The sequence below is a fragment of the Elephantulus edwardii genome, unplaced genomic scaffold, assembly GCF_000299155.1.
Source record: "Elephantulus edwardii isolate Elephantulus edwardi_28Jun2011 unplaced genomic scaffold, EleEdw1.0 scaffold00021, whole genome shotgun sequence".
NCBI lineage: Eukaryota > Metazoa > Chordata > Mammalia > Macroscelidea > Macroscelididae > Elephantulus > Elephantulus edwardii.
Genome location: NW_006399771.1, coordinates 9,370,173 through 9,383,906, shown reverse-complemented (window position 1 = coordinate 9,383,906; position 13,734 = coordinate 9,370,173). Strand labels below are relative to the sequence as shown.

At 37.3% G+C, this 13,734-nt stretch overlaps 1 protein-coding gene across 1 annotated transcript in view; it reads left to right on the top strand.

The window, feature by feature from the left end:
* The window catches only part of TMTC2 (transmembrane and tetratricopeptide repeat containing 2), a 675,945-nt gene that overhangs the window by 365,837 nt on the left and 296,374 nt on the right, over positions 1-13,734 (top strand). The window contains exon 4 of the mRNA XM_006882534.1: positions 8,589-8,703. Coding sequence (XP_006882596.1) covers positions 8,589-8,703 — 115 coding nt within the window. The remainder of the gene's footprint in view (positions 1-8,588; positions 8,704-13,734) is intronic.

The following is a 13,734-nucleotide window of genomic DNA, read 5'->3' as shown; positions in this document are numbered from 1 at the left end:
TAGAGAGGGACATCATGCTTGGGAGGGTGGAGGGACAGTGCAGGAGAGGAAGGCCCTCTATGAGGTGGATTGATTCAGTGACTGGGATAATTGGGATAGGAGTGTCAGAGACAGTGTGATTGGCACAGGGCAGAGCGGAGTTTAGGGCTGTTGTACATAGGGTCGCTATGAGTCTCAGGCTATTCGACGGCACATAACAACAACATCTTTCTTTTTCCCCCTCCAATTCCAACTTCATTTAATCTTTACAGTATGTTAGTATTTGCTCTCATGTACTTAATCTGTGCCTTCAGATACAAATATTTGCAAAGTAGTTATAGTTTCAGGAGTAATTATTTATACTTTTGTTCATAATGCAACATGCATTCAGGTAGAATTTTTTTATATTTTAAGATATATTCATGTGTATATTTTTACATGCAATTTACTACTCCAAACAGTTACATTGTTAAGCACTGTCAAGTCGAATGTGACCCTATGAACAGCAGATCTATTCTCTGTCCTGTCCTTCATTATTGTTATCATCCTTGACACATTTGAGTTCATGGCTGCAGATACTGTATCAATCCATCTCATTGAGAATCTTCCTCCCCTTCGCTGTCCTGTCACCTTTCCAAATATGATATCTCTTTCAAAGGAATAGCTTCTCGTAACATATCTAAAATATGTGAGACAAAGATTCACCATCTTTACCTCCAAGTGACCTTCTGACTGTAGTCTCTACAAGAAATAGCTTGTACTTTTTGTAGTCCCTGAGAAGTTCAGCACTATTCTCCAACACCGAAGCTCAAATACAGTGTTATGCTTCTTTCATCCTTGTCTGGGTCTCAGATGCATAGTATGTGATTGGAAAGACTGTGGCTTGAATCAGGCATATTTTGTTCTTTAAAGTGGCATCATTGTGCTTCAGGGCTTTGGAGAGTTCCCTGACAGCCGACAATTCCATTTCTATACATCTCATGATCTCCTGACTGTTAGTACAAAGGGTGTTTGTTGACTGTGGATCAAAGCAAGATAAAATCACTGACAATTCTAATCACCTGTTGCACAGTGATTTCTGATAAGAACAGATACTACACTTGATCCTAGGCAAAAGGCCGAGAAGCGATGCACAATGATTTCTGAAGTCTTTGTCCTGCATAATACTTCTTCGGCAGATGTCTTAATTACTATACATTCTTAGCCAGTCCTAAAAGACCTGCACTGAGCATGCACAGAGATGTTCCTCTCATGCCATAGGTTAGAGTTTCGCTAAGATATGTATACCAGGGTGAGATTGTTGGTCATGCTTATGTTTATGTTAGTCTTTGGTTTATTTGTTAATTTGTCTGAATATTATCAAATGGTTTAACATAAAGGCTCCCACAGCCTGCACTGCCACCAGTAGTGCACCGATTTCTTCCCTCTAATCCAAACAGAGCTGAGCATTTTCCCTTTTCAAAAATGTTAGTAGGAGTGCAAAAGAGCTCATTGTTAATAAGGAAACTATAAGTTGAAGCTTTGTTATTTATTATTTTTGGTTTCCCTTTATAAATGTAGTTCCTATTATTCCTGTTCTCCCTCCTCTTTTAGGTTTCCTTTCTTATCTTTCTGCTTTGTAGGAATTTTGTTTACATCTTAGCCAGTGTATATTGTGGTGGTGGTGATTGTGGTGTTACATGCCATCGAGTCACCTGTGACTCCTAACAACCTTTTGTACAACAGCTCTGAAGCCTGCCTTGTCTTAAGAGCCAGTCTACTGACTCCAGCATATCTACTCCCATTGCTAAAGTTACTGTATTAATCAATTTCATCCAGGGTCTTCCTCTACTGCACTATCCCTCCACCTTTATGAGCATGGTATCCTTCTCCAAGGACTGGTCTCTCCTGGCGATGGAGCTTCAAAATCCTAGCCACCAAGGAGAAACTTGATTTCACCCTCTCCAAGACAGACCTGTTTGTTTTTTTGGTTGTCCACTGTATGTTTTCCAGCACCACAACTCAAAGGCATTGATTCTTCTGTCATCTTTAGTCATTTTCCAGCTCTCTGATGCATAATAATTACTTGCAAGTAATTGCAAAGATCATGGACTGGATCACGCGTACCTTAGTCTGCAGACTGACATGGTTGATTCTCAGTACTCTTGAAGGCTGTCTTGACAGCAGATTTACCTTACGTAATTCATGATATATTTTGTGCTAGATGTAAAAATGAAAGCACATAACAACAACAACAGCAACAAGTATAATGAAATCCTTTTTTGTTGATGACCTTTATAGTTCATGTCACTAAGAGATATCTGTACTAAAGAAGTGGTGTTGCTGTTGACTATGGTCCTGCTAGATGTCCCCCAGTTGGTTCTAACCCATAGTGAATCTGTATATGATCCATAAAAATACTACTTGCTTCTGTGTCATTCTCACAATCATTCCTATGTTTTGACCTGCGATTGCGGCCATAGGATAGTTCCTTCTTCCTGAAGATCTTCCTCTTTTTTTGCTGATGCTCTTCCAAGCTTTTCTTCCTCCAGGAACTGATTTTTCCTGATATGTCCAAAATGTGTAAGGTAAAGTCTCACCATCTTCTGCTCTAAGGACCATCCTAGCTGTGTTTCTTCTGAGACGGTTTTGTTTGCTCCTCTGTAAGTCCATGGAATAGTCAAAATTCTTCACCAACATCATCCTTCAAATACATTAATTTTATTTTGATCTCCTTTATCATGATTTAGTTTCAACAAACCTATGTTGTGTTATGCTGTTGTCGTGGTTCATCAAGTTGAGTACAACTCATCACGACCCTATAAACAACACATCTGAACCCTGTTCTGTCCTGTGCCATCCTCACAATCTCTGACACATTTGAGCCATATTTGGGTCACATTTGAGTGACTGTAGTCACTATGTCATTCCACTTTGTTGAGAACCTTCCTTTTTCTTGCAGTTCTCCCTCTTTCCAAGTATGATGTCCCTCTCCAAGGAATAGCCTCTCCTAGCAATGTTTGATTTTAAATACTATCAGTTAAGTCAAAAGCAGTATAGTTCTCATAACTTCATGTTGGCTTTTTAAAAATATAAAGAGATTTTTTTTACAGCAGATTTACTCTGTGCAAAATGTATCTTTACTGCTACTCCCTTTGTTGTTGCTTTTGTGTGCTGTGACTCTGAACTGACTCATAGCTGATCATCCAGCAGGTTTTCAGAGGCAGTAAATTGCATGGGAGGAGATTGCCCAGCCTTCTCTTGCTGCTTTCAGAGGTGTTGGTTTTAAGTTCAAGAAAATAATTTATCACTTATGTATTTTCTTCATTGATCATGATGTTGTTTATTAGCATACTTGGGAAGATTTTGTTTTATTTTAAGATATAATTTACACTGAAGGCTGTAGCCTTTGATCTTTATCAATAATTTCTTCATTCATGCATTCAAAGTTTCCACAAGCAAGGTTGACTCATTAGCATTTGAGGGTCCTTGATGAATCATTCTTAAATTCCAAAGCTGTTTCTTCACATAGTCCAGATTCTCCTTTTATTTGCTCAGCATACTCAGCTGATGATGGTGAAAAGATACAACCTAGGCACGCACCTCTCCTGATTTTAAACCACTCATTGTCCCCTCATTCAGTTTGAATAAATGCTTACTCACCTAGGTATAGGCTCTGTGTGAGTACGGGTTTTGAATTTCCATTTGTTTGCAGTATTACCCATTGGTTTTGATCTACCCGGATAAATGCCTTTTAGAAACGCATCTCCTCCTTTTGTCTAATGTTCATTGGGGATATGTAATAGTATTTCTTGTTTGACACCATCTTCTGAATAGATTCAATATCTGGTAACTCTCTGTCAACTGTACTACTCCAACTGTTTTACTGTAAACAGCCATGCTTGCTTCCCAGCAAAATAGCTGTTGAATATTGAGCTAGTTCTGAAATTATATGGCTTATAGCCAATTCAGAGAAACCTCTATTCCAGTCACTTCTGGGTTTTTCCCCCTATAACACAACAATTTGTAAAACTATCTTCAGTAAAATATTACTTGTGTATGATGTTAATGATATTGTTCAATAATTTCTGTATTAAGTTGCACTATTTTTCTTTGCAACAGCCAAAATTTGGATTTATTCTAGTTGTTTGGATAGCTAGCTTTCTCCTAAACACCTTGTAGAAAGTGAACACTTCCAATATTGTTATATTAATCTGTTCAAAAATGTCAATTGATAGTCTATCATATATTAGTGGCTTCTACCGCCCCCCCCCCCAATTCCTTCCAGTCCAGCTTGGGCTTCTTCTTTCAACATCTTAATTCTTAGTATCATGCTGTATCTTGAAATGATACTCCTTCTATCTTCCTTTGATGTTATCGGCATTGTTCAATATTTTCCTCATATGCTGTTGTTAGGTACTGTAAAATGAGAACTGACCTATAGCAGACCCTTCAGCAGGTTTGCAGAGGCAGTCAGTCTCACAGGAGATTATACATCTTGCTACTGCAGAGCAGCTGGTGGATTTGAACTGCATACCATTTTATTGGCAGCGCAATTCCTTGCCACTTAAGCCACCAGAGCTAATCCTTCATTTTTGTGAAGTTTGACTTTTTTTTTGCCTGACCTGTCAGCTTGTGAAATGTTAGTCATGTGTTTCTCTTTTGACTTTCTAACTCTAAACCTTTGCAGATCTCACTATAATACTTTGTCTTCTTGAGTCACAATATGGAATCTCAGTCCAGCTCTTTAATCTCATCACTTTTTCCCCACGTTAGCTATTCTGTGTTCCAACAGTAGTGAGATATTCATTGTAAGAGAATTGTAAGATATTCATGTGCAAGAGAACACTACATTGAGGGAAACCTGAGGTATCTTTTCATTTGTATTCTAACTTTGTGAGCTGTGCAGGACCAAATTTTCATCTGCATTTACTCAAAAATACGAAATATGTTTTATTTGTCTCATTTTGTATCTATCTCACTGTAATTTTCTGAAGATTGTTTATGAACAACAAAGGATAAAATGGCAGACACTTAAGTGTCAGATCAGGAGATCCAATCCAAACATCAAGCTTGCTCTCCACTTGATGGAGAACACAAGACGAGCCCCTGTGTTCTTCCTCCTCCAAAAGGAAAATTGTTTAAAAGAATATATGCTCATATTGAGAATATTTTCTCTTTACTCTGGCCTCTAGGACAGTTGTTTAATTATTAAAATACATGACATTAAGAAAAATAAACAAAAACAACTTTTTGACATTTTCACTTGCACTGGGAAACAAGAAACTCAATTGTTATATCTTGACTTTGTTATAGTTCACCTTGTCTTTGATTTTTAATTTCTAAGTTGCTTTCTCCCTTCAAAGCAATAATCTCAGGAAGCTCTGGTGTCCTAGGGGCAAGAAGCTTCACTGCAATCCCAAAGGCGTGCATTTGAATCCACCAGATGCTCTGCTGGAGAAAAAGTGGCAGTCTCCTCCTGTGCCAGTCAGTTCTGATTCAACTGTACACAAAAAAACCAAACAAACAAACTAAAACACAACAATCTCCTTTGCAGCCCATTCTGGTGTTAACCCTTCTTGTCTTGTTTAGATAATTGTAGTTACTTCCTCACTAGTCTCCTTCTTACTACTTTTATTCCTTTTTTTTTTTTTTTGTATTTATTTTTTTCCATATGAAGTTTTTAATAAAGTTGTAACAATACAAAGACATGATATTGAGAGCAAAAAGCCAAGTACTGATTGAATTCTTGTAAAACAAATCATGCATTAGTATGCTTTTTGTAGAACATTAACAAAGTACTCTTAATTAGGAAAGGGGTGAGAGAGAGGGAATGTCTATTTTTACTTGATACACTTCAGTATTGTTTGAATGTCTTTTCTGTGAGACACTTACATTGTATCATTTGTATAGTCATAAATGCAGTTAAACATGTCTATGCTTTGAGCAAGAGGACCTATTTTTTTTTAAAGAATGAAGTCATTTATTGCAATATCTTCTTTTTTTGGTAGAAATTCTTTTTAAAAAAATTTTTTTAATAGCATTCAGTTTGTTACAAATATTTAGTATTGGCTTCCCATATTTCCCCCTTTTGTTTTTATCATAATTATGTTATCACCTATCTATCTAGATGAGCATCTTTTATACAAAAGCAAACAAATAAAACAAATTAAACATAATAAACTCAAAGAAATACTTTCAAAAATCTCCATATGATCAGAAGGATTCAGGTTGAATATTCCGGAATTTGAAAGTAAGAGGACCTATTTCTTAATGACTGACCCCCTAGGTACTAACCTCTGATGTTCTGAAATAAAAAGCTTTTGAACTCCGGAGTCTTTTGTACTAACCAGGTGCTCCACCCCCCCACCCCCATCCCCGCCTACCCTGCCAGAAGCCACCCCTGTACTCTTTGGAAGCTAAATTTCCGCCACTCTCAATCTTTTCTCTATCGTGAAGTTTCCTGTTGGTCCATTAGTGAGGATTTGAGGGTTAAACCAGGCTACTCCTTGGAGGCAAGGATTCTGGGGCTTCGTCTGACATACTTTGGACATGTTGTAAGGAGAGACAAGTCCTTGGAGAGGGACATCATGTTTGGTATTCCTTTTTTTTAATTAATTTTAATGAAAGTTTACAGAGACTTACATCATTCATTGTTGCATGTTTCTCCCTGCCCACCTCCTTCCCCCAGATCACTTTCCTCCTTGAAAAGTAAAAGAAAAACTCTTTCATTGTTACTCAGTCCTTCCCCCCCAAGTCCACTCCACTATGCAGCCTTCATTCTGGACTCCTGTCATGACAATAATACCCAATCATATATCCCTTTCAAACAGTCCTCTCCCCCATCCGTTTCAGTGCAGTCTACATCATTCCTCCCTTCCTTCTCTGTCTTCCCTCAATGCAACAAATTTCATATGAGAGGAGATGAAGTGATCATTTTTTAATGCTTTTTTACCATTTACTTTGGGGGCTTTTTAACTTTTAAATAATTTAGAGTGAAAATTTATGAATAATATGACAATTTAATCATGCATAAACAAACATTGTTCTAGAACATTAATTAAAATTATTTCATGTGAAGCATGGAAGAACCTAGAGCAGAGTGATCATTTTTACAAAGGCTTATCAGATTATAAAACTTACACAGTGAAGATCCTCCCCATCGTCAGTTGTTTATGGAGTAGCCACTAGACTTGACGTGTCTCACCAAACTCTACATGATTGTGTTACATGTTTCTATAACTTCATCATGGCCTACCTATCATTTTTCTCGCTACTCACTTTGATTACATTTTCGCCCCTCAAAGAATATAAAAAATGTTCTTCAAATGAGTTGTTTGTTCTTATTCCAAGTACTTTCTTATTTCGAAGAATCACTCTTTGTATGACTTAACTCTTTTTTCTGTTATAAAATGTTTTCCTTTTCTCTAGTTTATTCCTATCTAAATTAACTTCACCTAAATCTCATCTTTCTGTTTTACTTTTTCTGTAGCAATTGTCATTATTTTAAGTTATTTTAATATATATATATATACACACACACACACACACACACACACACACACACACCTTTCTTCACTCCTGCTCCAACAGAAGTCCCACTGTTGTTAGGTGCTGTCGAGTTGAGCATGACTCCTAGCAACCCTATGAACAAAAGATCTGAATCCTTTTCTATCCTTAGCCAGTCTCACACTTCCTGACACACCAGAGCCCATTGTAGCAGTCACTATGTCAGTCCACCTGGTTGAGGGTCTTACTCTCCTCTGGCGGACCCTCAACCCTTCCTAGCATCGTGTCCTTCCCCAAGTTTGGCTTTGAGTTCTGAATGCAATAAACAAAGTAGAACTTTGTCAAAAGGAAAAAAAAATGATGAGGCAGTCCTTTTGAACAGTTCCTTTTGAAAGCTACGTTATGAAGTCTATATGTATTTCTCTGCCGTTTGTTCTTGCTAATGTTAATAAATAAGATCACTGTGGCAGAAAAATTAAGGACTCATAGAAAATGTATCTATCTCATGAAAGTATAGAGATTTCCCTAAAAATTAATGAATCCATTTTTTATATCAAGACTGTTATTTCTGAGTAAATGATACAGAATTATTTTAAGAAGCATAATGTTTTACTAAGATGTTCTGATGTCTCTTAAGACTCTATATAGCTTTGTTCTTGTTTAATTATGTCACATTTCATCCTTAATTCTCCTGTTTTATTTCTCATGTAGTTTTCCTTTTCATATTTAAATGAAATCTTGGTTTATTTGAACATGATTTATTACAGTTTCAGATCCAACAAGTATACAGCAATTTCACACCAGGAAGACTCCTACTGAAATTTGAAAGAGTGTGAAGTCTTTGTAGGTGATCGTAATATAACATTGTTCTTGGCCCTGTGATGAACTGTATATGTATATCAGCTTTGAGACATCATTAATTACTTGAAATATATTTAGGCTTCGATTGTATTTAATCTCCTCGCTCGATGAAATGTTAGAGTGCAAAAGAAATAAATTTTTCTTTGTAAAAATGTTTTATGAAAGTTTTTGCTCCATGTGATACTTCCTGATGGCCTGATATTATGTCACATTTAATTGGATTGAGGCTCCATCTGAATACTTCTTTCTCTTCTTGGCAGCGTGGGGTAACCTTGGAAATGTTCTGAAGAGTCAGAGCAAAATTTCTGAAGCTGAAGGCGCCTATAGAAATGCTTTGTACTACCGCAGCAACATGGCTGACATGCTTTATAATTTGTGAGTACGCATGGCTTTCTCTGGTGGGGTTCATCTTTGAAACCTGTCGTGAGAGGAACTACTATTGATTGAATTGCTGCAATTGGAGATGATCCTAGCTGTTTTCCTACAATAGTCTTTTTATTAATCATACCTTTGAAACTACTAGGTGGATAGTATTTTTTATTTCTTTGTTGCGGCCACTTTATTTCTGTTTCTATCTCAAAGCATATATCATGGCTGATTTTTTTAACTACTATTGCATAAGATATTGTATAAAAATTGACTTAAACTCCTTTTGTTATTGTTATTGTTACATGTCTTCAAGTTAGAATCAGCTCATCTGTGACCCTCCAGGGGGTTTTCAAAGTCTGAATTATTCAAGAGAGGAGGCTGCCCATCTTTCTTCCACAGATCAACTGGTAGTTTTGAATTTGGGGGTTGCAATGTAGCTCCTTACCACTGAGCCACCAGAGCACTTAAACTCGTTTATTATCATGTTTATTAGAATTTAGACTAAACCTATTACATATGATGTTTCATATACTGAAACCCATGACTATTTAGAAAAACCTAATTCATAATAACCCTCCATGGGATTTCTGAAGCTGTAAGTATTAACTGAGTGCTAAAGACTTACTGGTAAGAAGTTGCACTGCAATCCCTAAGGCATGGCGTTTGAATTCACCAGCTGCTCTGTGAAACATGACGGGCAGTCCCCTTCAGTGTGATGTACTGCCTGTGAAAGCCACTGAAGGGTCATTGTAGGTAGGTTCCAACTTGATAGCACCCAACGACAACTCTTGACAGAAGGAGATTGCTACTCATCTTTTTTAAAAGAGAAAGTGTTGGATGTCAACCCAGATTTCTCAATTAGTAGATCCATATGGATTATTAATAATGATAGAATTTTTGGCATCTGTAAAAACTGATTGTATCAGAGGTTTGTAGATAAATACTGTTCATAGAGACATAAGAGAATAAGATCATAGCTCTTTATTTCTTTCCTCTCAGATGAAACAGATTTGTAAGTCAAGTTAAAATGATGTAGAATCCTTACACATATGTAATTCTCAAATATCCTGTGGGAAAATTTGTCCTTACACTTGAATGAAAATCCTTTGCTAAGTGTGGTAACGATGAGATGTGAATGGACAAATGAAATTAAACTGAAATCCTTTCCTTTGTTAACTATCTATGAAGATGCTTTGTTTATAAGAAGAAGAAACATAATCTAAATTTTCCTCTAGCAGGCAAGAAAATGGATTGACTCTCATACCCGAAAACTGCTAGGATTGAATACCTTCAGGCACAGTTTGATTCAGGAGCTTTATTCCAGGTGTCTGTCTCCATTTTTTGGCCTTGCTTTCCTCTGGGTTCTCCTGACTATCTTTGGGACCCAGGAGATACATGGAAAAGACAGTCCCTGGTACTTATTAGGATTCAGTGGTCTGACTCAGCTCAATTCCCAGAGGGTAAAGAATGTCTTCTGTCTGGCATCTGTTTGCCCTCTTGATGGGTTGTTATTAAAGGAAACACTGAGTGAGGACTGTCATAGGGGCCATGAGAGTTCCTCTAGGGTTGTAATAAAATGAAGACATTTCCTGAAACAAAGACTTAGTCCTAGGCAAAATATGATGTGCCCTGCTTCTGTTCAGTGAATACACTCTACCATTGACAGTGTCAAAGAAATTTGCGTTTCATGTCATCGTTGATACTTGTGTCTCTTTAAAGATGTCTCATGATTTGAAGTGAACCAAGAATGAAAAAAACAAACAAACCAACAAACAAAAAACCAACAACCAAACAAACCAAAGTCAGTTTGTTTAGAGAAATCTCTGTCGTTGCTATGAAATTGGAACTGACTCACAGCCCAGCCCCACTGGGTTTCTGAGGCTGTAAATCACGTGGAAGGACATTGCCCATCTTCTCCCGTAGAGCTGCTGAAGATTTTGAACCAACAGAGGAATGGCATGTGGGTTAGCAATGTAACTCTCTCTATACCAGATCTCTCAGTAAACAGTTAACATTTATCCAGGATCATTTTCATAAACTTGCTCATGTACACTGTAATTGGCATACCGTGAGAGAAGTAATATTGCATCTAGTACCAATCCTCCCAGAAAAGACACTTTGTCTCTTTATGAGTTGAAAAAGATTTCTCTGTCCCTGCATAGCCCCTCAGTATGCCATAAGGTGACCCAGACTTACTGAATGGGTGTATGTGAAGTTGTAGGATGTCATGCTTGGGAGGGTGGAGGGACAGCGCAGGAGAGGAAAACCCGAGATGAGGTGGACTGAAACAGTAACTGGGAAAATGTAAATTTGTATGTAGGAGTCAATGAGACTGGGTCAGGACAGGGGAGGCTTCAGAGCTGCTGTACATAGGGTTGCTATGGGTCGTTTTTGACTCAATGGCACATAACAACACAACAACCTGTAAAGTTGTAAAAAAAAATGAAAAAGAATGTGTCAAGATGGACTTCCTAGGCATTAGTGAGCTGAGATGAACTGGCTTGACCATTTTGAATCATACAATCAAGTTATCTACCCTACAAGGAATGAAAAAAGGAGAAAGAATGGTTATATTAGTAGTTCAAAAGACCATTTCAAGATCTATCCTGAAGTATAAGGCTATAAGTGATAGTCCATATGTGCCTGAGAAATCTGTTATTACAACTATTATTCAGACCTACCCATCAAAGCAAATGGAGGAAGAAAGAAGCGTCATGACATCAGCTTTGGCAGCATCAAAGGAAGAACATTACCTATCTCTCTCTGGGATCTAAGACTAGCTCTTACCAGGCTTCACTTAGATAGTTAATCATATACCTTACTACTGTTGTTGTTGTTGTGTGCTGTCAAGTCAGAATCAACCCATAGCTGGACCTCCAGCAGATTTTCAGAGGTGGCAAATCACCCATCCTTCTCCCTTGGGGCAGCTGGTAGATTCCAACTGCATGCCATTGGGAGAGTTTATAGGAAAAGAGCTAGAAGAGGCCAGCTTCCCCTCTGGTGTTGCTTTCCATTGCAGTTTCAGAACATTAGAATGCCATGAGGCAGGCAATGAGAGGGATATGAAGTAATTTTGATGCCTCTTCTCCAAAGCCTGAAATGGAAAAACCTATTATATTATTTGTCATGAAATGTCTAGGTTTTTAAAATGAATTTTTGAAGGACTTGTGAATCTTATCTTCTGTTAGATCTTCTACTTGTAATCTGTAACCTTGACTTTTTTGAACTCAACTAGATGGTAGCAACTATAAATGATAAAAAAAAAGCAACAACACAAAACTCCAAAGCAAAACAATCCACTTACCATACTATTAGAATTTTTTGCTAACAATGTAATCTGATGTTGTTAGGTGCCATCAAGTCACCTGTGACTCATAGTGACCCTGTAAACAATAGATTGGAGCCTTACCCTCTCCTGCGTCAGTTTTACAATTTCTGCCATGCTCAGGTACATTATTAAAGTCACTTCATCAGTCCTTCTCGTTAAGGGTCTTCCTGTCTTTTGCTTACACTCTACCTTTCCCAGATAGATGTCTTCTTCCAAGGATTGGCCCTCCTGAAACTATGTGCAAAGTATGTGAGACAAATTTCACCATCCTTGCTTCTAAGAAGTACCCTGATTGCATTTCCTCCAAGACAGTTACTTTTTCTTTTTCTTTTGATAATTCATGACCTACTCAGTACTCTACCAACACCACAATTTGTGTTTCATTCTTCTTTGGTCTTCCTTGTTCATCATTCCAGATACATACAAAGCAATTGAAAGTACTATGGTTTAGAGCATTTGCATCTTACACTTTAAAGGAATATATTTGTTATTTAGCAGTTTAAGGAGGTCCTTGACAGCAGATTTCCCCAATGCTACAAGTATTCAAAACAAAGGTTATAGCTTCAAAGATCATAACTTAAAACAAGGATTTTTTTTTAATTTTATTTTATTAATGTTAATGAACATTTACAGAGATTTTGGATTTTCATTCATTCATTGTTGCACTTTTCTCCCTGCCCACCCCCCTCCCCAGTTGGCTCCTGTCTGAAAAGTAAAATTTTTTAATTGGTATTCAATACCCCCGCACTCCCCCTCCGAGTACACTCCACTGTGCAACCTTAATTCTGGACTCTCGTGATAACCAGAATACCCTATCATATATAGCTTATAAACTGCCCTCTCCCTCATCTGTTTCAATGCAGTATACATAATTTATCCAGTTATTCTCTGTCTTATCCCAATCCTGATGCCAGCCCCATTCTACAACAGTGGCACCATGTAGTATTTGTCCTTTTGTGACTGAGATATTTCACTCAGCATAATGTCCTCCATGGTTACCCATTTTGAATACTATTGCATGAGTTCCTTGTTTTTCAATGCAGTGTAGTATTCCATTGTTTGAATATACTACAGCTTCTCTATCCATTCATTTGTTGATGGGCACTTGGGTTGTTTCCAACTCCTTGCTATTGTGAACAAAGCCACGATAAACATGGGTATGCATATATCTGCTTGGATGCCAGTTATGGCCTCTTTACTGTATATTCCCAGTAGTTGAATTGCTGGGTCAAATGGTGTCTTTATTTGCAACGTTTTGAGAAAGTGCCACATCGTGTTCCACAGTGCTTGCACCATTTTTCACTTCCACCAATAGTGAATAAGGGTTCCAGTTCTCCACAACCTCGCCAGCATTTGTTGCTTGCTGTTCTGTTAAATTTTTGCTATTCCTACTGGGGTGAGATGATATATCTCATAGTTGTTTTGAAAACAAGGATTGTTAAAGTAAGGTATATTACAAATAACAGACTACATGGTGATTTTAGCAGGGTAACTATAGACCTTACATTAATCAGTGTATATTTTACTTTTATATTTAAAAATAGAATGGAAAATATTATGTAGACATGCATTTACAAGTAATGGTGGATACTTATACCTGAAATGTCTAGTACACTATCTTAAAAGATTTTAAAACTATTGCAGCACTTTTCTGTAGGATTGATATCAGATACATAAAAAAATTATAAAGTGATGAAATAACTTCATAT